General features: G+C 40.6%; 1 protein-coding gene across 1 annotated transcript in view; it reads right to left on the bottom strand.

Moving 5' to 3' along the window:
- Window positions 1-288: 288 nt before the first annotated feature.
- The window catches only part of ofcc1 (orofacial cleft 1 candidate 1), a 66,842-nt gene continuing 39,401 nt past the window's right edge, over window positions 289-27,729 (bottom strand). The window contains exons 15-19 of the mRNA XM_058625742.1: window positions 26,599-26,758; window positions 7,322-7,522; window positions 2,589-2,727; window positions 2,513-2,543; window positions 289-2,448 (exon numbers count right to left, since the gene is read on the bottom strand). Coding sequence (XP_058481725.1) covers window positions 2,313-2,448; window positions 2,513-2,543; window positions 2,589-2,727; window positions 7,322-7,522; window positions 26,599-26,758 — 667 coding nt within the window. The 3' untranslated portion in view covers window positions 289-2,312. The remainder of the gene's footprint in view (window positions 2,449-2,512; window positions 2,544-2,588; window positions 2,728-7,321; window positions 7,523-26,598; window positions 26,759-27,729) is intronic.

Below are 27,729 nucleotides of genomic sequence, written 5' to 3'. Positions count from 1 at the left end.
TCAATACAAACTGTTTTATGTGAATACCTCAAGCTGAGGGCTATATAAATATAGAATTAGACAAAATGTTATTCTTTTTTTTTTCTTTTTATGTTTTCTTTTTTCTTCTTTTCTCACTATCCAGCAACATCCCCAGGTTGGGTTGGCTCTAAGCAGATGCAGGCACTGCAGTTCCCTTATGATACTTCTGCAAAAAAAAAGGTTTTCTTTTAACTTAAATCAGCAAATTGTGGAGCAGAGACCTTGGGGCATGTTTCTCTCCCCCAGAAATACTTGCTCGCAGGGATCAATTTGAAATTTAAATTGCGGCGAAGTGGTGTTTGTCATTAACAATCAAATATTTGATCCTTTGAAATACCTTGCCCCTTCTGCATCTGCTCCCTCTGCCCCATTTGAAAAATATTGCACGGGGCATTGTTTTGATGATGTTGAATCAAAAAGGTAGCGATGCACAATAGGGAAAAGCAAGAGAAATATTAGCCATTCACTCGAATCTACAGATATATACATCAAAATATTGAAAGAAATAGGAGAGCTGTAGAAATCAGTTGTGTTGATGTTGCTCTCCAGATCAATGTCATGTCTCATCCGCTACTGAAAAGAAAGGAGAGAGTAAGCAAAAAGAAAGCCAAAGTGTTAGGGTTAAATGAAGGAGTCAGTATGGTAGAACAAATGGAGAGAGAGAGAAGAGGCTCCTGTCATCTCTGAGAGACAGCGTCTCTGCTTAGTGTTCATTAAAAGGCTGATTGAATTGGGGGGTGTAGCACTGTCACTGTTAATGGAATGATCTCTAATTGGGGCGCATTAGCTCTATAGGATCTGGCTAGTGTCAAAGAGTGTCACAGAGGGGAAGATTGCAACATGAGATCAATTCTGAAAATACACCAAAACAGACCAAATGTCGTTATTTGATGAGCATTAGCATATACTGTTAAACGGGTAATTAATTCTCAGTCGCGTTATGACAACACATGTTGTGTTTTCCTCTGTGTCATATATGGACTAGTAATGTCAACAAACTCCTATTCCTTTTTCCTCTTGTTTTTTTTTTATGAGGAGCTCAGGGCTGTAAAGAGGCCTCATCAGAGATCAGAAACTTAAGTGTGTGTGTGTGTGTGTGTGTGTGTGTGTGTGTCCATATACACCGTGCACCACACCTCAGGGCTCGTCATGGAGGTGAGGTGCAACTTCAAGGCCAAAGTAAGGTGTATTCATGATAACGACGAGCACAAATGACCGTTATCGCCGTCCAACAAGGCCCAGGAACTTGATCAGTAATGGCTGCCCATAAAGGAGAATCATCATCAATGAAAATGACAGGTTATTAAGATCCAATTTTAGGAGGGCTACGGCTTTAGTATGATAGGTTAGCCATCTATAAAACCTTTACAGCCATGGCCCTGAACGACATCAGTCCCGATCCCCATCTCCCTTACGCCTTGTGCCAGAGACACATGCTAATAAGCTCACAACCTTTAATTAAGCAATATGTGTAAGTTGGTGGTCATTATGACCTGATTTGTGTGCCACTTCATTACACTGAGCACCAGCTAGCAGACACATATTCAATACAAATCAAGCTGGCCTGAATATTATCCTGCTTAATGTGAGGCCAATATTGATATTTTATCACTCGTGTTCTGATTAGTGACTTTTAGAAGCTGCATTTGTCATTGTGTTGGGGGCAGTGCTGAACACCTGCCTTTATTACAAGTGTTACCAAACATTGTGTAGTGAATTACAAAGATCGCTTCACATGTTTATTACAGATGCACTTTTATAGCTCTCTGGTATACTCCATTTCTAATGTTGAGACTGTGCTCCAATGAAACATACATATAGGTCGTATGCAGGAATTATGACCTATGTCTACGTTTTCAAAACCAGCGCCCCTAGCGGTTGTATACATGACAGCAACCTGGTAGTACCTTGGAAGTGTGGTCGACAAACGTTCGACACCCTATATCAATTTTTACTGCCTAACCCTGTCTTTTTTGCCCTAACCCTAACCTCAGTAACACATGTGCATATTTAAGGTTACCGCAGCGCCCAAAGGGGTTGTAAAAAACGACCCATAGTTACGTTTCAGTTGGAGGACAGGTTGGTTATGTTTCATCCACCCTTTGTACTGTTTTTAGCATTTTCGTTCAACCACTAAACGGTTAAACGCTCACAAAGTACAATACAAACAGAGAATATTCAAGGAAAGCAACAGCTACTTCACAGAATACCGCCGAGTCCTTAAGTCAAACAGACGGTTGACAGAACTTGCATCAATTTAGGTTTTAACCATATCGGTCTTTGTTTTGACGTCATTTGTTGATGTCTTGCAGTGCAAAGCTGGAGCCACACCCGCTTCCTCCTACTGGCTCGACCCGATGAGACCCTGAGGGAACGAAACACTTGATGAAACTGTAAATTCTGCTAAGCAAACAGGAGGTAGGAAAACTTTGTTCAGGTAAGGTGTCACATGAGTGTGAGATAAGGGGATGGGGAGGTTTTAAGTGCGTACTGATCTTTGTGTGCTCTCAAATAATGGTGAGCTACACGTAAACAAACACAATCAAGGTGGTCAGGTTAACACTCACGGCAAAATAGTTTCTTCCTTTTCCGTAGCTGGTGCGGCGCTCTTGCGCCTTCTTTCCCTTCCCTCTGATTGGCAGAGCTCCGACCTTGGTATTGAGTCATCCTCAGAGCAGGGTGCATCTCCTCTGTGTCAGCTAACACCTTCAGAAAAACCCAACGCAGTCAGCAATGCTCAGCGAGGCAACATGAATAGGACACTTAGTACGTGAGTGATAAAAGCAACAGTTTCAGAGGCGTCTGGGGCCATATGTGTAAGCGTCTCAAAGTACACATTCAACTTGGGTGATAGTGACTGACGCTGGCAAGGGAAATAATATTTTCCTCAAGGCTTGTGAGTGTTGTTGTCATGCATGCTCTCTACTTCTGTCCTGGTGCTAAGAGTGAACTTGGAGCAGAAGCAGAGATGGAGACTCACTACCTCCTGTCCCAGAGGGGAAACAGCACTCACAACTCTGAATTGGCCTACTTAGAGTGTGTGCAATGATTGGAAATACAACCTAAATCTCACAGGTACAACCCGTGGTGGAATTATCTACAAGGAATTTGGTGATACCATTAATATACTCTCTCTCTCTATATATATATATTTATGTATATGAAGAAAATAGATTCATTTAAATATGGTAAACTAATGATGAGTGAAGTCAAAAATTCATCAAGTCACAAAAATATATCCTGGTGTTAAACTTGAAGAAACGGAAAAAGAAGATGAGCCACAGAGCGCTTCTTTGTCTGAAACCAGTACAAACAGGCTATATAATTACACGCGGTATACTTTCGAGAAGTCATCCTCCTACTAAGCAGATATGGCTGCCAGGGAGGCATTAATCTGCTCATGAAACATACTACACTACATAGCCAAGGACACCCCCCCGTCTCTCTCTCTCTCTCTCACTCTGTCCTTCTCTCTGTCTCTTTCTGTATGTCTCTCATCACCACACACACACACACGCCACATGCAGAAAAAGACACACACACGCAGCATACAGCGAACTCACTTCCTGTAAAAATCATATTCATATTTCTGAGGGCTGCCGATGACCTCATGGCAAATGAAGCGTGGGTCCTCAGCTCCGCAACGGCAATCAAACGTGCGGCAGAGTAATTACAAAAGAGGGGTAGGAGGGAGAATTGATGTGGTTTGTCAATTAATGTAGCTGCAAGGTGTTTTCTCCAAAGGTTAACGTCTTCATATTCTCTGCATGGTAAATTAGGTCAATATTGGTCCGGCAAAGAGTCACGTGCAACAGGCAGCGTCATGGCGAGCCGAGACAAAGCGTGGAATATTTGAGAGCGTATCAGGATGATGAGGTTATGTCAAAGAGCAGCCCATCACTGTCTTTCTCAACTTTTCTCTTTATTTGTATTAGTTTGGAATCATTATCGGTATTTGTCAGTGAGATAAAAATCCACAAACCATAAGAGGGAATGTCCACTCCCAATTATACAGAATACAACACAGCCATTCACAGTGATCTAGATTTATTCAATGAATACAGCTAAGAACTTGCTCTGTGAATAAACTGCACGTCTTTTGTTTCTACAAACAGTTAAGCACATCCCCAAAAAAAGGGGGAGAGGGGAAGAAAAAAAAAAAGCACTGCTGAAATTGCAGAGAAAAGTGTTTTTATTTATAGAAGTCGCTGGAGATGCTCATCATCAGCGTTTTTTCCGAGCCATAAATAATTTGTGGAGAGAGGTAATATTCAAGCTGGCAGAGCCTTAGTTGTGCATCTTTAATGGAAGTTTTACAGAAGCTGAGCCAGTTCTTGCATATGCTGCTGCCTTCCATATGGAGGGAAGGAGACAAAAGGAGCACAGTTGGCTTGTCCTATCTTTTCATAAGTCCATCTACACTTAAATGCTAGCCCGGGAGGAAAAACGACACAGGGGGACATAAACCCACTGTGGTTTTAGGAGGGAAGATAATGACTTTCCCTGCATTAATTTCTTCATCAGCCATCTTGTTTCTCCAGACAGAGCGGTTACGAGGCCCTCTCTGAAGGTCCTAGGTTATATGGATGCATTTTCCTGCGTAATTTCGGCCTGAACAGTTGTTGTCAGCAGTGCATTTTGCGAGTTGGCAGCTGTGGAACATCTGTTTATAGGTAATGAGTGTTTGAAAAGCTGCACCTCGCTCTACCTGTAATGTCTTTTATTGGAGCACACTGATGGGAATGTAGTTTTAACTTTTTGTATTGTTGCAATTCAGCCAGAAGATTCCTTCAATGTGGTCAATATTACAGATGCCTGCCTCGGGCGCCACGCTGAATGAGAGCACATGATGGCTCATTAATATTAACTTTCTTTAAACCGAATTCAATATGCAAGTCAATAAAGACTTCGTTATTATTATATTTTTTACTACATACCCACAAAATTCAAATTCGCTTCTTCCTCTTACCTTATACTAACGATACAACACACACACACACACAGTCAACATAGCTAATTCAATAATAGCTGTTTAAACAACAGAAATACAGTATTTAGTTTCTCGTGACTCTTGTTCAGCGTCTCACTCTCCGGCAAATCAAACAGGACACACCTCGCTGTTCTGTTCCTTCCAAACAGTGTCTAATAGTGTCTATAGCTCAGGGCACTTCTTCCAGGACTTGCTTTTTAAGGTGTTCGTTTAGACAAATTTTGCGTGTAAATTTGTTGGTTTTATGCAAAGCTGTCGGCCCCTGGAGCTGTGGTCATGTTAGTCTAAGGGAGGAGCAACTCCTCGAGGCATTGGTGTCCAGGACACTGCCTGTGAAAACAGAGCGCTTTAAAGGAAATAAACCATTTGTCAATATTTTCTGAGTAAATTGAAACAAACTTGTTAAAGTAGCAGGATTACCCTTTTAACTTAACGGGGTAGAGAATGAAGTCACGTTATTAAATTCAGGGTTTTTTTAGTTGTTTTTTTTTTTTTTAGTCAAGTCATCCACCTGCTCTTTCACAGATGACTAAGATTTCAAGACGTAAAAGGGAAGAACACGTCGGTCTGCTACTGCTAATTATAAAAACTGCCTTTTTATAATAACACACATACCGTGCATCAGCATTTCTGGCTTAATGTAAAACAAACTATATTAGTTTTTATTACACACACATAATTCCTGCTACATAATACTTGATAGAACATAGCAGAGTAACCACATCACCATAAACTGTGCTATTATATGTATAAGTAATAAGCCTATACTGGAAAAGACCATAACATTTCTTTAAAATGTCATAAGAACAGAGAGGGAAACAGAGATGAACTTCTTTGCATTAGTGCCTCTTACACTCGAGCACATTCTACATTATATTTTAAGCTATTTCATTTTCGTATAAGTGGCCTGCATGGATGTTTTTTTTTTCTTTTTTCTCTCTGAGGAGCTGTCACCTTACATCTGAAGGCAGTTCGTACACAGCACCCCGTCGCAGTGTGTATGCCGCTGCCAGAATTATATAAAGCACTAATAAAATCAGCTCAAGTGTTCTACCGAGTACTGGGGATGCCCTTTGGTGATCCCTGGATCTTGCTCTATACATAAAACCAGTCTACATATTCAGGGGAGGATTAGCTTTGAATATGTAAAGTGGGGGTCTCTGCTGTGAGGCGTAGTGGGATTGGCGTAGTGCTCTCTCAGCGGCTCTGAGCACCGGTGTTATCGCTCCCCACTACCAGCGAGTGAAAGAGGATGCCATCGGCATCTTCTGCTACTGGAGGCCCCTGCCTGTTATGTTGCAAGGGACAGACAGCAACACCCAGGGGACACAGTGGGTGTGAGAAAAGAAAGCAACAGTGAGCTACACTGAGAAGGCATGTGTGTGTGTGTGTGTGTGTGTTTTCCAAGGATAGGGTAAAACCTATATTTCACTTAAGGTGGCCTCAATGATACTCCCTTCACAGATTAAAGAATAGTGAATTGGCAGCAGCAGAAATATCAGGAAGTGATTCACTTTCTCTCGGTAAACTGAGCGTGTATGTGTAGATTATCACACAATATGTGTAGGCACTGGCATTTGCGTGTCTGTGTGTGTGTTTTCTTTTGTAGGAGGTGAAGAGCCTGTGTGTGTCAGTGTGTGTGCATGCTCTGTTTGGCTATATAAAACTCCCCAGATGTCTTCTCAGCCATGCACAGGTCTGGAGGCCACACACACACACGCACGCACGCACGCACACACACATGCGCACAGACAGTAATGAATGTGCCATGCTATGTGTTTACTCACATACGCTCACCATCACTCAAACTGTGATGGAGAACCATTAGAACACAACAGTGCCTCAGAGCTAATTGTTTGTTTCTCCTCTCAAACTTCAAAATATTAATTTTGTTGGGATGATCCAGGTTGCTCTTGGGGGACTGACAAAATGATCGAGGAAAGTGAAGCAGCAATTCTTTTTTTCTTATTCTTTGCCTTGGTAAAATACATTCATCATAAGTTATAACACAACGGCAAACAGGATTAGTGAATAAAACTTGTCGAGGTTGTTACCAGCTGAAGAGAAAGATTAGGTGGAAGGTTGTCATTTGCAGTTTAAATAATAGAAGATTGTAAATAGTAGTAAAAAGTAACATGTACATGTTGCATTAAATACTCATTTATTTCTCAGTAGGTTACCTGAAACTCTTCCAATATTTTTCTCATGGTTGGTTATTTTGGTTTGCATTATTACATTGTAGAGAATTTATACATCAAACATTCACTGTTCAGATTAAATAAAAATATTTAATTTATGTTAATATCACACCTCAATGATGGCTCCATTTGATTGTCGGAGGAAGTGTCTGTATCTCTGTTTCAGCCCACTCAGGTACAGGGTAGATATTACCACATGTGTGTTGGTCTCGCCCTCTGGTAGTGATGCACCCCGTCTTGATGGGTCATCACCGGAGGAGACAGAGCTTGGAAAAGGATCTTCTGCTGTCCAGATATCATCATAGACTGCCACCTAAAATAAATATACACAAGTATGTGTGAGAGGAATTAAAACAAAAAGTCTGTCATTCATTTATATCAAACCTATAACTCACATTCCAAGTAAACACTGTTTTCACCCTTGGCTACAGTGTAAATTGTAATTGAGAGTTTGCCAGTCACTTTTATTTTATTAAGGCTCAGGTGCATCACTGTAAAAATGTGTCTGAACTTGACCATGCTGTTCATTTTAATTACACACAACAGCAGCTATACCAGATAAGCACCACTGGTGTGCAGTACAACAGCACACTAGTTACTGGCAGCGCCTGAGTCCTGTGGGGCCTGATCTGTGGCAGATAAAGACAGGTTGTTTTGGTGATCATGCATACACATGTATAATCCTGGTAGGCTTTGTTCACAAATGTGTGTGTGTGTGTGTGTGTGTGTGCGTGCGCATGCACTGGGGGCTTACACACCTGCAATGTGCTGCCCTTCTCTGTTATGATGAGACACAGGTAGCAAGTGGACCATATAACATGTTATATAGGTCATGTAACTTGAAGTCATTCATGTATGAAGATCATGGAAGCGCTCTCTCTCCCGCTCTGACAGTCTGCTGGCAGAGACTTGAATGTTGAATAATCAAATGCATTAGGACGCGGTACACAGAGAGGAAAATATAATAATATGACGACAGAACTGGTTTGCTCTAAATTAATAAACCAAATTCGTTTTGCAGGCTGCTCGGCAAAATGTAGGTCCAACTTGCTTGTTTTAGGATGTGATAATTAGCTGCAAGTCCTCGTACACACTGTCACATCTATAACCTCTTTAATTTTACTTTCATTTTTTGACTTTCAGAAACAATGATGAAGCTGCACACTGTGCCCACATGGGAGCATCCATGAGTGTGTGTGTGTGTGTGTGTGCGCTTTCACTGTAGATGCAACTTTTTAAATAGATTTCTGACATTAGATGTGTGCATGCATATTCTATGGAGGAACATATAGGCCATATAGTTAGTTTGAACTCACACACCACTGATTTAGAATTGCAAAAGGCTTGCTCACACACACACACACATAAACTCACACACACACTGAGTTTGAGACTGTTTCTCAAGCAGTTTGTAAAACTCAAGGTGACCCTCTAATTGGCTGAGCAATTATGATTCCTGTCTAAAAACACAGGAAAAGGAAAAGGCAGACTCATTCAGGAGGCCATGAGTGGCAGGGTCAAGCTGAAGGAGAAGTTTAATTTAGTGGTGTAGACTGTGGATGTCACCTCACACGTATAAACAGTTAGCCAAACACAACTCTAGGCACTTCGGTGTGAAAACAGTGGTAGCCATTATCGCGCATGTAATTAGAGACGTCGCATGCACTGCAAACTAGGCAACCCCCCCATTAGCAGGAAAGACCTCGTAGTCCAAATGTCAAAAAGTCACAAGTGCAAAAAGGGGGAGAAAAGATTAGCTGAGAACCTGCGTGTGTATCTGTGTGTCTGTGTGCATGTGTGTGTGTGTGTGTGTGGGGGGGGGGCGTCATCTCCTTAATGCTAATTCAGCCGCTCATTAGTGAAAATCACCTCAACTGCGGCGTGCCTCTAGCGTGGCTTTGGTCCATGCTATAGGGGAAAGTGATCACCTGAATTCCGTTAGTAATCAGCATTTTGGCAAAGCCGCAATCAGACTGTTTGGATAGTGTGTGTGTATTTTGATTTACTGCTGCTTTTTTTATTATTATTTATTCTTCTTTGAGAAAACGCAAGCAGGAGTGGGCAGAGAAAAAGTAGATATTGAGGTGCTCAACTTCCTCATGGTACAGTTTTTTATTTATTTATTGTAAGAATTTAAAGTCACAAAACGGAAGTGTGTTTATGGTCTGGCACCAGTCCCGCACAGAAACTGCATGGAATCAGCCTGTGCACACTTGCCCTCTGTGTGTTATGCATGAGTATGAAATTTGAGTTGCATAAAAATATATGTTTTTTTGTTTTTCATGTGAACCACGCCACCATCCTATGCTATTCAGCATGTGAAATCTACTTGACAAGACCAGACAAAAGCCTGAAAAGGTGTTTGTTCATTCACTTTGGTTGATGCCATTTCATGTGATGCACCATGGCTCTCGGGATGCATCACCGCTGAGACACAGAGAGGAAAGAGCATTAGAGACCCGTCTGCTCTCCACCGCTCTGTTCTGGTCTGTTGTGTTACGTTATGGTACTAGCCTGGCTTCTCTTAGCTTGAGTGCTCTCTCCACTCCACTATTGTTCCATGCGATAGCACTAAGTGACTGATTTAGCTTCAATGCCTGCATGGAGCAGACAGGCCAGCTGTGGGTTAAGCAGATAGCATTCAACTGAGCTAACCCAATTCAAACCCAATCAAGCTGGGATTTATTGTTGGGGTCTGTATTTAGAAATCTGATAGAGTCTGCATCAGTCCCTTCACTTACATCAGGAGAGACAGGCCTTATGTCTTTTTGCGGATAACTATAAATGGCAAACCATGTTTTCCAGCAGGGATATAAATTTCAGGATTTGAAGACATTACTGCAAATGCACATGGCAAATTGGGAGGGGAGGGCCATGGACACAGGAAGTAGGGATGGCACAGCTGCAGACATGGTTCACAGAAATAGTCTGTCTCTCTCCCTCGCTCTCTCTGGGAGAAGATGCGATTTCACACTTACCAAATCGTACCATACCACATATGAATGCAGAATGAAAAGAATCGGGGCTTAATACAGATGCCTGTGGAAAGGTTTTGTTTTTAAAATATCCACTGTGACTAGCAATAAAATGGGATTGACCTGTCTATCATTTTTAAACAGGTGTGCTCAGTAGGGGTGCACCAATCTGAATTTATTCAGTCTGATGCTGATAACTAGGCTTTAGTTATCAGCTATCACTATACAAATCCATTACCAGTGTGTGTCTGTGTGTGTGTGTGTGTGTGTGCTACCCGTTGCTTTTTGCTTCCTCCATGCTACATTAGTTCTCCATAAAGCAGAATGTGCTAGGTCTACCTGCTTATCGCTGTTGTGCGACATATAGTGCCTGCATGTATCTAAATCATAATTCTGAATAGAGTAGATCAGCCCTTGTCAGTGGTTCCTGATTCAACTACTTGAGTCACTGTAAGATATGCAGTTTTGGAACTGAATTCTAGCATAGTGTGCAAATTCTGTGTGAATTTGTGATTTCTGTCACCAAAATTATAGTTTGCGATTAGAAATTAGGCACCACTGCCTCAGAAATAAGGATAAATGCACTACATTCTAAAACAAAAAAAACACCCTTTTGTGTTATATTTGAAAACTGACCCATATTCATACCTCAATTAAGATCTAAACTTCCATCTTAAAAGAGGGCAGACAGTTTCTGGGAATTAAATAGTAATTTTCCACTGAGTGACACACTGGTCTACTAAAAGCTAAGTGTGGGAGCGGTACACTATATTTTAGATTTTTGTCTCACATGTCCTTGACTGTCACAAATATCAATGGCTAACATTTTCATCTTCCTGTCAGATGATAACAGCTGAGTTTGATTTGACCCCACCCAACTAATGTGACCCCATCCTCCATATCGCTGGTGACAACCAAAACAGCGTGCAAACTTCACTTCTTGCAGAAAATGTTGCAATTGCATGGTCTGGAATAGCAGTCGAGAAGTATTCCAAAAATATTTTTTTCTTAAATACTGCCATAAGGCACAGTGCATCACTGATTAATAAACACAACAACAAGGCTCCAGAGTCACGTATCCATAAGTAATTAATATGAAGCTAAAGTGTGGTTACACGTGTGTTTTCATATAGTTAACATTTGAAGACAGTTGTTTGCATTTCTATGTAATATAAGAGTTGATACTGTATGCTCCTGTGTGCCTGTGTGAGACTGAGACTGGGGAGAGGAGAGAAGGGAAAGTCTCTGTGGGCAGGCAGGCTGAGCTTGGCTGGCGACTGTCCAGGGCAGGAGCCTTAGGCGTGGGTACAGTACGTACAGGCCCGTCATTCCCCTTGATCCTTAAATGATTGATCAAATCTAGATAACCACCATCACAATTTATGCATCCTCTCTTCCCCTGGTATATTTTCCTCTGTGTAATTTTACCCCCAATTTTCATGTTCCCATGGACTAATTAAATCTTTCCTTTCTCCCTCTCTTTGTCTCTCTACCTTGCTCTCTCTGCTGTTCCATGACCATTGGTATGAAAAATAATGCGGCACATTTTTGGCACATTATTATGTACGAAATGTGAGGGCATGATATATTCCAGTTGGTTGAAGTTCTCGAGACCCTCTCTGTAATGAGCACAACACAAGTCGTCTCATTACAAAGTCACTGTGAATGATATGCCTCCGTTTTCTGCCCACTCTGTCTCCCTTGCTATCTCAAATCTTAAAGACGGAAACTACTGACCTTCCCTCTGTCTGCCCATAAACCTCATATAGTTTTTCTCTCACTTTCTTTCCCACAATTCCTACATAGGAGGGCTACGGTTTCTTCCTGCCACTACTATGATCCTTTTGGTTTGTAATTCTGTCCCACTTGGCTTTAATTTACAGTGGGAAAATAATTAGAATCTCACTTTTGCAAAGAGTGGAGTGAAAATGTAAACAATGCTTCCCTGCGGGCGGGTGCTTCATCACTTTGACAGGTGCATTTGAATTTGCCTGGGTGGCGGACAGGCTTGGTTATTTATGTGTCAGTCGCACATGGAAGCCCCGGCTGTGGCTGGGACTATAGTTGGGACTGAGACTAAGGGAGAGACCGGAGCTATGTGGAGTAGAAGGACGAGAGTTTGAATTTCAGATTGGAACAGGGCTGCAGCTGGTTCTGGCATAAGGCCACATTGGGAATGGAGCTTGATGTACTCTAGATCTTATGCTATGATGGAGGAAGGAGTTTGTGCTCCAATGAGTAGAAAGCCCATGATGGGAAGAACAACTATTACTGATACCTGTAGGAAACAGGATTAGGAGCATGGGAAGGAAACATAGCTGGGCATGGGAATTAGAATGTTGCTAGTGCTTGAGTTGGTTTAGAAATTATAACTATGCATGGGCTTGGCGTCATGGGCTGGTATCAGCACGTTATAATAATGAGGAGAACATCCAGTGTAAAATAACTATTTCCAAGCACAGCGTCTTTGAAATGTCTGATAAGCTGCCAAGTCACCTGGTTAGTAGCCAACTTTTTGAAGAGTCAGGGAATCCAAATATTTGAAGGAACTATCTTTAGTTTTTTGTGTAATTTGTGTAATTTTGGTGGGGTGCAAACAGAGATAGCATTGGGGGGGCATGGGGGCACCCTCAGTGAAACACAGACATTATACAACATTTAAGTTTTCATTCCAATCCATAAACTGTGTTCCCATAATTGATCTGCATTTTCTTGCATAAACATGCACTCAAGTTACTCAACTTGTCATGGCGGCGGATTAGGTCTAATTGTGTCCTTGATGCCTTTCATTAATGAGTGTACATGGAAAACCCACTGTATTGTGCAGCTTTGAATCGTATTGTTCAGTTAAGTGAAAAAGGCTTAAAACACAGAATAACACCCGCGAGTCATGTGGCACAACTACCATATAACTATGAGGGTGGCGAGAGCTAATGTTGGCACGATGAGCCCTGAAGATGGCAAGCACATTTTTGTTGTCTTCACGTTTGTCAAATCCTGTGATCGTTCGTGTTTGCCTTGAAATGATGTGACTCAAAGTTGATCCTATATTAACACGCTGTCAGTGAGTTTACCACATACAACATGTGTATTTAATGCTCTTGAATAAACCTGGTGTGATATAGTAGGACAAACACAGGTTTTACCAGTAACATTAATGAGGCTTCCACTCCAGCATTGTTTATTTACAAGACATACATGTTTCTTGGACGTGTTCCAGTAAAGTGATTGAGAAATAATTATACTGTATGGTTATAGAACAACAAATCTGATGGCGGCCTCCAACATTTGCACAGTAATGTTTCAAAATTCCGCAACATCCACATCAAGGCGGTTTGATACCCAAAGATACACAAAGCTGCAGCTTCTGATGAAGCAATGGAGGAAAAACTGACACCAAAGTTTCCATGCAATACAGGGGAAGATGTTCCCTTCGTAAAATCGTATGATTCAAAAGGTTGTAGGAGTTTTAATCAGGGATTCTGGATTTTGATGCCCAATAACGTAGTAATATGTCCTGACCGAGGCTATGTAGCTTACACTGCAGCTGCTGGGTGTTGTTGGTGGTGTTTGCACTCAAAGTTGTAATGAAGTATAAATTAAGTGAATGCACTTTGTTGTGGTGAGCCTCGGCAGTATCACTGTGTGCAGTTGTTGTGTGGCTCCTGGTTGACAGGCTTAGTCAAGCCCAAGGGCCTATGAGAGGATTAAATTGCCCCTGAATAGGTGAATGTATGACAGTTCAAAGGCACTTGAGAATGTAAATGAATTCATCAGTGTTAACACAGCCCGATGTCTCCAAGCTCAGCAGTTAGTTTGTGGTCCAAGATGTTAAGTTCAATTCACAACTAAACTCGCTTATACACGCACCACACATTAGGTTAAGAGCTCAGCAACCCCATTATTTATGTAAAGTTATCACATGATTACTGTTTTTGTGTGGCTTTCCTGGTCTTTCAATAAGCATTTCAAGAAGAAGTAACATACTGTGAATCATAGCAGAGATTAAAAATAGGGTCTTAGTCACAAGTGAGAGGAGCAATGACGCTCAAATCCAGGATTTTCCCAACAATTATAAGGCTTGGATATACAACAGTGCCTAATACAAAGTTTCCTCTGAAAATAAAAAAAAGAGACTAGTATTGTATTTCAGGAAATTGTTGCAGGATTATTGTACCATATTAAATATATTTACAGGATAGTACTTATTGTATTAGAGAGTGTGTTGTGGGTTATTTGCGGTCTCATTCCGTTGCGAGTCAATTAGGTGTCAGTATTTTTATTGAGTAAATCAAATTTTTTTCTTTATCTCTGCAAACCTGCACAAGTTTCTCAGAGCTGGTAAAATATGGAACACAGTGCAAGTGGAAATGGCTTCTTAGCACCACACATGACAGACACACAAGGAAAATAAATATTACTGATAAATAGTGTGATTCACTACATTTAATTTAGTGCAGTTTGTTCAGTTTAAAACATGGCTGATAAAAAAACTGAACTGAACACCTTACACTAATAAAAGCTTGGTGAAAGAACCCTCTTTTTGAACCAAGAAAATATAATATTGGTCAAATTACGCATGAATACCACACAGTGACAATGATATTCATTCATCATGCCTCATTGAAATTTCATATTTCCTCGTGATAACTCTATCAGCCACTGAATGGAAGCTGTATCTTAAACGGACCACTAAACATTGCTTTCATTTACAGCATTATTCTTTTTTTGTGTGTGTGTCTTTTGGAGGCACATTGTCATTATGTAATTATATAAGGTGTAATTTCAAAACAATTGGTAATCACAATATTAAAATTTAGTGGACATGCAAGGGTGAAAAAAAACAAACATTACTGTGTGAGAGGGTTGACATGGTTAGTTCTTTTGTCCAAAGATTGTCACGTACATGCGCGCGCACGCACACATGCACACACACTGCAACGCTCATCTACATGCGACACACACACACACACACACACACATACATCCACGCTCACAAACAGACAAAGCCTCACACAGTGAGGCAACGCATGCATGCATCTCCACCGCCTGCAGGCACTTGGGGCTAGGCAGCAGGGAGAAGGAGGAGGGTTGTGGGGAGATGAGGAGGAGGGAGGAGTGAAGTGTGTACTGTGCAGAGGCTCTCTAAGCTATAGAAGGTCAATCCCTCCTCTCCACCACCACCACCACCACCACCACCACACCGTGTATCGGAGCTGGCCCGGGTTCAAGGCCTGTTTGTTGAGCTTTGGGCTCCATACTACAGATGCAGAATTTATGCAGGCACACAAACACATTTGCCAACTCAGGCTCATAGACACATGACCCATCACATATGCACTTGAATCACACAATCACATACCAGTTTGAATGAATGGGCATGTACACTAATGTGCAGATGCACGGATTTCATACATCCTGGGTCACACACACACACACACACACAAAAAAGTCAAGGCAGGCCACAGCACATTGCACATGGCCGGAAAAGGACCAAACCACAAAGCATAAAGGACTGAGATATACATGCATGGATAAGCCAAGCAATGTCAGCCATTAGAATGGAAATAGATATGCTATTATTGTAAATTTGGCCAATATGTGTTCGGTCAGCATGTATATATAATTGGAGCAGCTTGAAAATGGCATGGATGCACACTGTTTGTGTTGAGCCCGATTTGGCTGAAGCAAAGGTCTGTGTCTGGTTAATGCACCGCTGGACAAGACAAGCAACCAATTCACATTTGCATGCATGAGCACAAACATACTGTATGCACTGCATACTGACAAAACAAAGCATGCTATAATATTTCCCCCTCCACCCTGCCCTTATTATCATGCATATAAAGCAAAGATCAAGCGCTATAAATATCTCAAACTTGTATAATTGCCATTAAAATGTCATAAAACTCTTTAACCAAAAGTAGCACAGACCAAAATGAACGTCAAGAAAAGATAAACAAGCAACAATGACTATATTTACAGTCAGAATGAACAGAACAATTTTAAAAGAGATTATCCTGCGATAGTATCTCTGAGTGCCTAAGATAATCCAGAAAATAAGATATGCATAATTCACTGTAACTAATCTCCTTTGCAGAAAATAAAGCCTACTCCCAGCCTATAGAGTAAACAACTCGGATTGCAACCCATATTTTACTTCTAAGCAAAGTCTGACTCACTCCGGGCCCCAAGGAGATCACTTTTCCAGGTTTGTTCTGAAGCATATTGAAGTTTACCTGCAGCTTCATTTGACAAGGGAAAACAAGTCCAATCCATTTTTTTTTTTTTTTTTTTTAATGTGTCTGATGTTGCCTGTTAAGTGAGAGTCAAGGCATCATATACACGGGTGATTAAAACATTGAACACATTAAATTAATGACTACACCTGTAAATATGTAGCCTCAAACCTGTAACACTACACACATAAGCTATATTCAAACTAGTGAAGGACTAACACAATTAAAGCATGTGCATCCACTGGCATTAAAACACATGTGTCTCTATGAATTTATTTTGTCTGACAAATAAGTACCTTGTAACCAGGGGCAGTTGAGCAAAACAAAAAAAAGAAAAACCTGACTTGTATGAGTCCTACACCTTTGTATTATCAAAAGCCAAACCAATCACATCACTTCAGTTCATGTGATCTTTTGTGGTGGGCAAAAGCTCACTCACTTTCACTCTCGGTGCATGAAAAACACATTTGCAGATGTCATGCTTAGTGCTAAAAATTTCTGGAGACCAAGCATCGTATTATGATGATGATGCAGAGAGATGCCAAAGTTGAGCGCTGCCTTTGATATCCAAAATTTGACTTAGGATTAACTTAAATCTAATCGGGCCTTGGAGGCTGAAGGTGACAAGTATCCAAGCCAACTGATGAAATGGTGCTTTCTCTCTCTCTCACACACACAGACACACACTTACACAGATTTGTGCAGCTATTCTTCCGAGGACTCTGCATTGACATTCCTTTAGACAGTCCAAACAAAGCGTTATCCCTAACCATTTAATGCCTAACCTTAACACAATCCAAATAGCCCTAAACTTAACCAGTGTTTAAGACCGAAAAATGTCCTTAAAGGAACACTTCAGTGATTTGCATTTAGCTTGTATTACTAGAATTACTAGGGTAGTATTTTGAAAAAAATGGTGTTTCCCAACCTCAGTTTCCCCTGTGTTGAGAAATATCTTCATTATTTTCTTTGTTACATGCCCACCAGTGACACTTGGGATTCTCGGGACTCATTCTGGGAATGAGGTCTCGCTAAAAAGTGCGGAATTAGTGTTGCAGTTTCAAACCTCGGACCAAGTGTCATTGGTGGGCACATGACATAAAAAAGAACGAAAGGAAAGGAAACTGAGGTTGGGAAGCACAAATTTTCAAAAATACTGCCCCTATTCTAGTAATACAAAGCTAAATGCAAATCGGTGAAGTATTCCTTTAACAGGTAACTAGTACAAGTACATACACATACACACCACTCCCTGAGAGAAAACCCTGATTATAAAAGAAAGAAAGAACAAACTTCAAATGTCTATCTCTCCTTGGGATGTCATGTGGGGCTGTTAAGACGCGACACCTGTCACAATCACCAGACCTTCCTCATTCCCTCCAGGCCACAGGAAAAAAGGCAAGGTCAAACTCTTTAAAGGAAAGGATGGGAGAGAAGGGGGAAACAAGTGACTATAGCGACGGACAGTCACAAAAGATCAGACCTGTCAAGTTCAAGCTGTGAGTCAAAGGCTGCATATGCACTTCTGTCCATGGTGTTTCCGTTTGTGTGTGTGTGTGTGTGTGTCACAAACAGAATCAGACAACAATTTTGTCTCACAGGTCGACACACGTAACCGTGTTGTTGAGACAATATTGTGCACCACAGACACAGATGAGCCAGGTGGTGGTCGTAAAAAAACCTCTCGAAGTGACTTCAGATGAGCCGTCGTTGTTGAGTCAGTGGTTGCTGCTGTTTTCTGCAACTGACCAATTTGTCACCGCTTGTGTCATTATGGGATGGCAGGTGAACACGTCAGAACTTGGGGAGTCAGTCTCTAGAAGATGAAGAAGTCAGGGGGTTTTATGATGAGGGAAAAAATAATTGTCATAAAGTGGTGAAAACCCGGTGGTTTAATCACCTTCATGTGGACGTGTTTTGACAGAGGATGCGTGAAGCTTTGTGTTGTGACGCTGAAGGAACAAGGGCCTTTTTATTGTTGGATTCATTAGAGGTATTGGAGCGATTTCCAAAGATATTAGCTTGATCCTTTCTGTGACACAGAGGTTGACCATTTATTGGCTGCTAACCAAGCACCTTTCTTTGTTTTGACTTGCTATTTCCTTATCGCTTTCTCATTCCCTCCCTCCTGTCTTTCTGACAGAAATGCCTGCCCAGGCCCATGCTTTGATAGATAATGACATCCTCTCCCTGGATTAATTGTGAGGGACACATTAAGCAATGGGGCTGACACTCCCTGTAATTAAACTGTTCACACCGACGAGTTCATACTGGAACACTTTCTCCTCTCTCGCTTTATCTACTGTTGGACTAGAAATAGTATATTACTGGGATAGGGATATCGTAGGTGTGTTTGTGAAAGCGAATCACCGTGAAATTTAAAAGTAGAGGAGATGAAAGTGTCATGTGCTTATAGAAACAGAAGGATCAAATTATTTTTAAATAAATAAAACGCCTGCAATAGATAGAATGGACAATCGGATTCATGATAGACGTGAGAGCTCCACTACCATTTCCACAAAGTAATTCATTTACTTTATAGAAGGATAGTTAAGTGTAACTTGACATTAAATTAACATTCAGGGATACTAATGATCTGTCCTCCTGTAAGTCAACCTTTCAAATGAGCTGCAGACCGTGGTGATAATGCTGTCTGTGTCCATGCCTGTACATGCCCAGGTATCTTGAGGAAGCTATGTTTGGGGCAGGATAGGAACATTTTTGCATCAGCAGGTGCTAAACAGAGGTCAAAGAACAAACACATATATCATGGAGAACAATGCTGAGAAAGGGGGCTCGAGTCAGAATAGAAAACAGCCTGTTTTCTATAGGTTATTCAAACCAGAGTCCAGAACAGATCCCAAAGCATCCATTAGACGCACTTTAAGGAAACGGATAAGCTTATCTAAATGTTTATGCATGATTTTGATGATTGTCCAAGAGGTTAAGTGATAACACTGAAAGTAAATGGTTACGGTTGACCTCATGGTAACTGATGCCATGGTAAATCAGTAGCTTAATATATATATATAAATGTTTTTTGTCTACACAATAGTACTTGTTTGATGGGATACAGTTCTTATCCAGTGTTACCAACACTGACACTGGGACAGACACGTGACTTGATGGCATGTTTACAAGTTACTCTCGTCCATTAAATGTCCACTGCTGATTGTCACCAAAGCACTGAAGCCTGAAAGTGGTTTGTTGTATCCCTAGAAAAATTATAGTGGTATATTCATATATAATCAGAAAGGATTGCATGTCTGTTTTTTCCTTGCTTTCCTTTTTTAACCACAATGCACCACTTTCACACATGACTGACCAGCAAAGTCCATGTCCTTTTTTCGGGCACGTAGCCTTTGCAGTCATATCTCATATTGAGCTGCCTAATGCTCAGGCTGTGGACGCTGGGTTTGCTCTTACGTCACTTCTGTCCTTGCCTGCCAGCTTGTTATTGCCTCAGGCCACTGGGGCCCTCAGCAATGTCCACTAAAAACAAAACCATTTGCTGTAATTGAAGAAGCCACTCTAATGTGACATGCACAGGGAGGCGCGCAGCAAAGGTTTGAATGCATGTACCCACCAATGTGCATGAGGACATACACATGTGCACATGGACATACTGTGTGAATAAACTCTGTATGTAGGTTAACAGCCTTGCATTCATCCACATTCAGCTCGGCACATGAATGCACGTCTACGCATGCACGCACACTGACCACTTTGGTAGAGGTGACTGGGGGGGTTGGGAAGACTCCGGTGACCTCACACACACACATACAGATTCTAGATGACCCCTCCTGTGCCACTGAAGCACTCAGCTCCTCTTCTGCTGTTCCTGTGTTGCTGTTTTGGGTTCCTGTTCAGGAGCTGAGGGCTCTATTGTTACGTGACAGCGGTTCCTGTGTATTCTGCCATGGCCCGCTGCTCCCTCTGTCCACCTTCCTCTCATAGCTCCATCTTTCTTTACTCAACTTTAGACATGTGTCTCACGTGGCCTGAGAATCACTTTACTGTATTATTTGCACAGCAAGACTGTTGCATAAACTAGATGTATGCTGTTTGTTAATGTTATATTGTATTGTATATTGTTATAATGTTGTATTGGCTCATATGGCCGTTAATATTTCAAAATTCCGGCCGGACATACAGTATTCTTAAATAGACACATGCACATGCATACACACACACAGATAAAAAAACCTGCACACAATCTAAGATTTAACAAGTTTTCATTGAATTCTGGGAAACAAACATTCTGTAAAACGAACTGTAAACTGAGCAGGCAGAAATCTAATTATTTTAAACTAAATGAGAAATAAACAATGAATACCCTGCTGAATTAACCAGAAATATGTTATGCAGAGTCTGACTCCTTTAAATTACTTTAAAGGAATAGGAGACTTTAAATGACTACTTTACGCGCATATTTCTTGCGTCAACTTCTCAATAAATGACGGCTTCTTTGGACTGTTTTGATTCCTTTTTGGAGCGAGAGCACGGGAGCTATGGTGGCGATCTTCCCCAGCTTTGCCCCAGTCAGGGTAGATTTCCACAAAATCCCTTATGACCGGTTCACAAGTAGTTTGGAAATTCAATCCTCCACACCCACGCAGAGCCAGTGTGTCCGAGCTACAAATGAATCTGTCACATGACCACATGATGACACGGAAAACTCTCGACAAGACAAAATGAAAAATCCGGCATATACTGGCTAGCATAAACCTTGGTGTCAACCCTGTCCCATTTTTCAAGATGGGTTTTGCAACTTTTCATCAAAGGCATTCACTAGGTTTGACCTATTATTGTTTGAATGAATTAAGTGCAATGACTCTGTAGTCAATACCTGGTGATATTCTTTATTTTGGATACTATCGGACAACATTGTATACACGTTAACTATATTTGTGACTTGCTTACTATGGTAGATAACCACATGTCTCTGTGTAATACAAAATGTATGTTTTTCATAAATGACATAGAAACATCACTTTCAGGAGTTTGGTGAAAAAGAAGCCTCCCCTTGACAACCAAAACTTTTCTGTTCTTCACCCAAATATGTTTGTCTAAAAGAAAAGTAAAGAACAGTTTAAAATTAACTATTGTAATGAAATTAAAAGTATGCTTTATTATGTCCTTGGGTAGTAAGTAGGAGAAAAATGACTATGATATCCCTGTCTGGTCAGGTAAATACCATTATGCCACTCTTGCAGTTTAAAATTAGAACACATTTTATATGATTAACAGCCAGACGCGCAGACTTATCATCAACACTCCAATCTGTGCTATTTGACTCTCAACAGGTTTACTCCCCACCAACCACGCTGCTGTTGCAAAGCACCTTGGGTGTTCCCAAACTTACCCGCTGGTAACCCATTACCCAGACATATGGAGACAAACAGCACGTAGGTACGCAAATGTTCAGGTTGCGAAAACATCTCCAGGGCCACCATACCAACCCCCTCTCTCCTCTCTCCTCTCTCCTTCCTTCACCACATCTTTTAATCGCTCCCTCTCTCTTTCAATTATCACAATGTCACCACCACCAGTGGGAAAGTTTCCTTTTGGTGAATTAACGGCATTTTCAGAGGGTAAGCTGGCACTCTGTCATTGTCATAGTGGTGGCTCTGACAAAACAGTTTGCATACCTGCTTAAGTATTACAGAAATTAACACCTCCCTTCCAGGTACAGTAATCAAGAGGGTGACAGGAGACAATTAATTAGGTCTATCTGCATCACTGCCTTTACATAATTAATGGGGCTCATTACTGAACCCCTAGTATGAGGTGGAGCATGCTAGCACTGGCTCAGAGCACCATGGCACTATATGCGGGAATAACATGAAGATTTTTGTTATTTGTTTTATTTCAGTGAATTTGGCCTCAAACTCTTAAGTCATTTTCAGTTGCTCATTAAAATCTTTGTTGCTCTTCACTGGGATTTTGCACTGGTTTTGTCGCCTTTAAGTGAAACCTGTGAAACCGTGACACAAACAATCAGTTAGCCTCAAGTTTAACAACTACACATTTTGCTTGTCCTTTGATTTAAGCCATGAGTGCACACCAGCAACAGGTGAACTGGACCTTTGTTGTCATAGTAACTACTAAAAACACAGTCGAGTAACACTGACGTAGTTTTTTGGCTGATGGCACATTGTAACAGCTATAGAAATGGATGATGATGATATTATATCCCCTATACAAGCCTTGCTTTCACTTTGTTCTACTCTTGGCACTGGGTAGACTTTTTCATCTGCATCGTGTTTTTTTTCGAGCAGGGGTGATCATGACACTACTCAGGAAAGGTGTTCTTACTGGTAGATAGATTGCTAGATTGTGTCTGATAGACAACAATTTAAGAAACACTGGTCACAAGGGAGTGACACTTTTCTGTCACCCAATCAGCTGACTGTCGTGGGTCTAGCTCCACCCGTACTGTACCATTACTCTGGTAAGGAATAGTACTGACAAATGGAACTGTGGGGCCTGTTATTTTGGTATTATTCCTAATGTAAACACAAAAAAATATGTACCGTACTGGAACTTTCCACTGGGTGGAAACACACCAGTATGTTGTCTGCTGTCTCTCTAAACCTTGGTTTGTTAAAGTTCTGTCACAGAAACTACTGTTTCTTGAAAGGACTGTCTTCACACTAACTTTCATTGTCAATATCTCTCTGCATGTTATTACTGTATTGGATAAGCGGCAATCTCATGAAGCAATCTTGACCATTAAGCAGGATTTTGTTCAGTAAATTTAAAAAAATATATCCTGTGTAATCTTTGAACAGGTTATGTGATGGTAAAAGAAAGAATAGAAAGGTGTGGGAAACAGAAACAGTGAGGTAATGCAGCTACAACTGCTGGATAAACTCGTCCCCTTCTCTCAGCTTTTCACCTGATCACCAACAACACTTGCAGCTAATGGTTTTGGATGGAAACATGGTTGTTTTCCTTCCTTCCTGAAATTAAAATTAAAATTAAATTAAAGAGGACACGGGTACGTCTTTGAATGGCACATCCGCTTTGCTTTGCCGAGCAAGAACACTGCACTGCTCCAATCTTAACCTGAGTGCAACATTTAAACCTTGAAGCAACTCAAATAATCACATGGCATTGAGGAATCTCTAATATAAAGTTAATTGGTGAGAAAGTAAAAATTAGATTATGTTTAATGACCACCTTGTGAAAATTACAAGTTTGATAATAATAGGCCATTTGCAGGTTAGTTATTGAATGTGGATTCTTTTTTTTTATTTTATTGTTTTAGTGCTGGAGGGAGATGCAGCATTAAAGGGATTCTGCTTGGTGCAACAACACATCCAGAAAGCTAGTGATAAAGTAATTGATCATCTCTAATTGTGTTTCAATTGCTTTAACTTTCGCTGAAGTAAAACTCAGTAATATACACATTAGGGAAATCTCTGATGCGCCACTGAAAATATATTTCCTCCATTAATGTTGCATGTTATAACCTGTTTTGCTATGTTGTCATATTATTAAAATCTGTTCCGTGTTACTGTGTAAATATAATGAACAGTCGGGTTGCTCCATTAGCTTGTCTTCTTTGAATAGTAAACAGTGGAGGTGATGATGGCGATGAACACGGACAAACACTTCTATACAGTCTTACAGAATAGGTTTTAAAACGACTACTGCATGTTATAGTCCACCTTAAGCACTAGATTAACCTTCCGCGTGAAATTCTCCAAATGATTTTCCATTTTCAGTTGCCCTCTCAAGCACCTGACATACAACTGGTATCAAATTAGGTTAAAACACACACAAGAGGTTTGCACTTCCTGTTTACCCCAGATCTGATTTGTTGAAAGTGGTATTCTGTATTCTACTGTTCAATAACTTTCTAAAATTGGCTCAGTATCACACCACTGCTGTTCCTGTGAGTGTCTTGTTTTCTACATCATACCATTCCTCCTTTCTCTTACTCTGCTAATGAAGGCCTAGTGGCCCACTGTTATTAAAATCACGCCCTTGCCTCTGATATTAATTGGGTCCATAATAAGGAAAGCGTCAGATTCATTATTTAATTGCAAGGGCACATTTGGAATACAGTTTCTGAAATGTATTTTTAATGAAAAACACTACATCCTGACCTAATCATATCAACCTTATTCTATCTAATTAAGGATGCAAAAAATCATTAGAGTTGCAAAATATTAGTTTCAGCTCTGTCAGGCTGCTGCTTTGCTTTCCTTCATGAATATATATTTTTTTCCTGTCTTTGATAAATAGTTAATGAGGGAAAAATGACAAAAATTTGCATGTAGGCAAATTAGTCTAATCAGGGTATGTCTTTGCTGAGTTTGGAAAGTGACCCTTTTTACAGGAGAAATTGTTACAATAATTATTCATTAATTGCAAGAGCTATCTTATTGTGATGACAAATGGCCCATTTTGAATAATGTGGAAATCGCAAGAATGCAATAAACTTTCATCATGCTGGAGTACAATAATAAATCTGTTCACATTTTATCAGTTTAACGATACCAAATAGGGACATCGTGGTTTGTGCTGCAGTCGTTGCTGTGGAGGCAGTTATGCAGTAATGCATGAGCGGTGTCACCACAGCAACAGGCCATTAACACTTAAATCGAGCATTTTCTTAATCACAAACTTTGGTATAGTTTCTTTCGGAGTCTACAAACTTCATGAGATTCAATTTTCTTCCAATAAACAGGTCCATCTCCTGCCTATTACATACAAGTTAAGTCACTAGCCAGGGTTGTAGTTGATTAAAGCTTAAAACACAAATAAAATAAAAAAGTCCCTTGGAAAAAAAGAAGCCTAACACTGTTAATTAATTAATTGAGGATATTTGACTGGCTCTAACTTTGTGAGACAACTTGAAAACAATGTTTGAGACTTGAAAGTTTATTTTAAGGTTATGGGTAGAATTTGATGTTGGATGAAGGCTGGACTTATAGGCACTGAGTTCAAATGAGGACTGAATTCACAAAATCTAATGTATGTGTTTTTAATAGGGGCTTTTATTGAGGATTCTCCAAATCCTAGATTTTAAGATCACAATTCGATTCTTCAACCTTTTTTCATTTGATTTTTTTTTATATTATTGTCTATTTTTTTTCTAATTTTCTGCACAATTTAGTTTTTTCTCTGAACTGTTTGATCTGACCTCCCAAATAGTTGCCAATGATGTAATGTATGTTCAGTTTAAATAACAGTTGGTATTCTAGCAATAGAAATAATGATGCATCGTATGAAAAGCTAATAGTAGAGCAGATCAACCCTGAAGCAAAACTAACTTGTGCACACGTTTGCACTGTGATCACTATTTTCAGTTTTGTGAATGAAACATGAACGACACATACCACTGTTTATGTCTATCAATCAATCAATCAATGGGCATAGACTGTGCGTCACTGTCGCTTGTTCACACACACACACACACACACACACATAATTTCCACACTGAAGATGTGATGTCTTGCTGTCTTTAGGAGCCAGAATTGACTCACGGACCTTGTAAATACCAGAGAATGACTCTCTGATTTAGTCAGGAACAGGACACATATTGTAGCCTATTCATTTGTTAACACTATGAAAATATTGGTTGAAACATTGTTGATCATTGCTGTGGACATCTAATCTTGTTTGGATCGATTTCAGTTACATTGTGAAGAGTGGACTTCAGTGTTAAGACTCATCTGCTTGAATTAGAATTAGAAGATTCTATTTATTTGGAAATCTTGCAAATGTTTTTAACTTTCGAAAGCTTGTGTCTGTGCTGGTCTTCACACACCCCTAAAACAACATGGTGCATCAGTTCCTGGCATTCAAGTCCATCTTTCAGCAGAAGTACAGAGCGCTCTTTGGCTACACAAAAACAAAAGTTAATGAAGTTAAAGAAGTTAATGAACACCGAGTGATCTGTGCCACTAACAAATCAAAATGAAACGGTTGATAGCTGCATTCTATATCCCTTTTTAATTCACTAAGCAAATATTTGACATCACAACTGACCTACACTGGGCTGTCAAACATTTGGCAACCTCTCCCAAGCGATAGTAATTTCACGGCGACATGCATTTCTGCTAAATTGATCCTTGCTTTCACTGAAAATGAAAGACTCCAAGATGAGGAGCTGTGTCTAGAGAGACAGGAAAGGCCGGTGAGCCCAGTGAGATGCTTACCTTGCGCCTCTCCCCATTGAAGCCTCTCCACTGTTCTGCCTTCTTGACAATGTAGCTCAGTTCCTGATTGGACAGCTCCAGATCTTGAGGCAGGAAGTACATCCCTTCTTTGGCCGTCAGCCGCTGAAAGACGTCCAGCATGCAGCCATCATTGTGGAATCTTGAAGGCACAGGGTGAAGAACAAAGTGAGAAGAGTTAAGTGGAAGCAGGAGTGTTGTATATTGATTGACTGTCTCTGCCATGTAAAGATTGTGAGGGGTTAAATGCCAAAGCAAAGACAAACTTGCAGTGTTGCCTCGTGTCAAAGATGCTAGCTGGAAACGAATGTGTCCATGGCTACCTTTGTGCCAAAGAGCCTCTTTTTTTACTGTTGGTTGGCTCTTGTGGAACAGGCAACACTATAAAAATCTAATACGAGAATTCAAAGACAATGAAAGAGAAAAAAGAATCAAACAAATTGGCCTGTGAGGGGGAAGCATTTTGCAAACACAAGCTGAGAGTAGACATGTCTGTCTATACTGGTGCATCCGTGTGGTTTTACAGTTGTTAATGTGTGGGAGTCTGATCCTGGGATGTTCTTTTCCCGTTAATGTTGAGCTTCAAAGATGGCAGATGCAATGGACAGGCAGGATGTAGATGTGTCTAGAGAGACCAAACTGAGTCACAAGTAAAGGTTCAGCACAGCAGAAAGCATATCGATTCACACCACCAGATGAGTGCACATCACCAAAGTGTTATTTTTCTTTTGCCACACAAGGGTGCATGCAGCCAACCTCTTAAAAAAAATCAACATGTCTGTAAACAAATTCCTTGGCTGGCCATCAAATCCAGCAGACCTTGTGCCCTTCCATAGAGATTCTAGCCTGTCAGAGGGTAATCAACTCTCAAATAAAACCAACATCAAGGAGACAGCGATTTACAGAAGAAGCTGGTACAGAGCTTTGAACTCAGCATCATTCCCATTGCTCCTGGGAGGGGAATGTTTGTAGAATCCTGACCTCAGACACAGGAATAGCACGCATTCATTTTCATCCTACATTTGAATTGTGCTTCTCATTCATTTATGCTGCATTTCTATTGAAGAAATTCACCATCTTTGCATCTCTGTGCTTAAAAGCGGGCTCATTTCT

The sequence above is a fragment of the Solea solea genome, chromosome 1 (genome assembly GCF_958295425.1).
Source record: "Solea solea chromosome 1, fSolSol10.1, whole genome shotgun sequence".
Lineage (NCBI taxonomy): Eukaryota > Metazoa > Chordata > Actinopteri > Pleuronectiformes > Soleidae > Solea > Solea solea.
The sequence above is the reverse complement of the archived record's forward strand: the minus strand, read 5'-3'. Positions and strand labels throughout refer to the sequence as shown.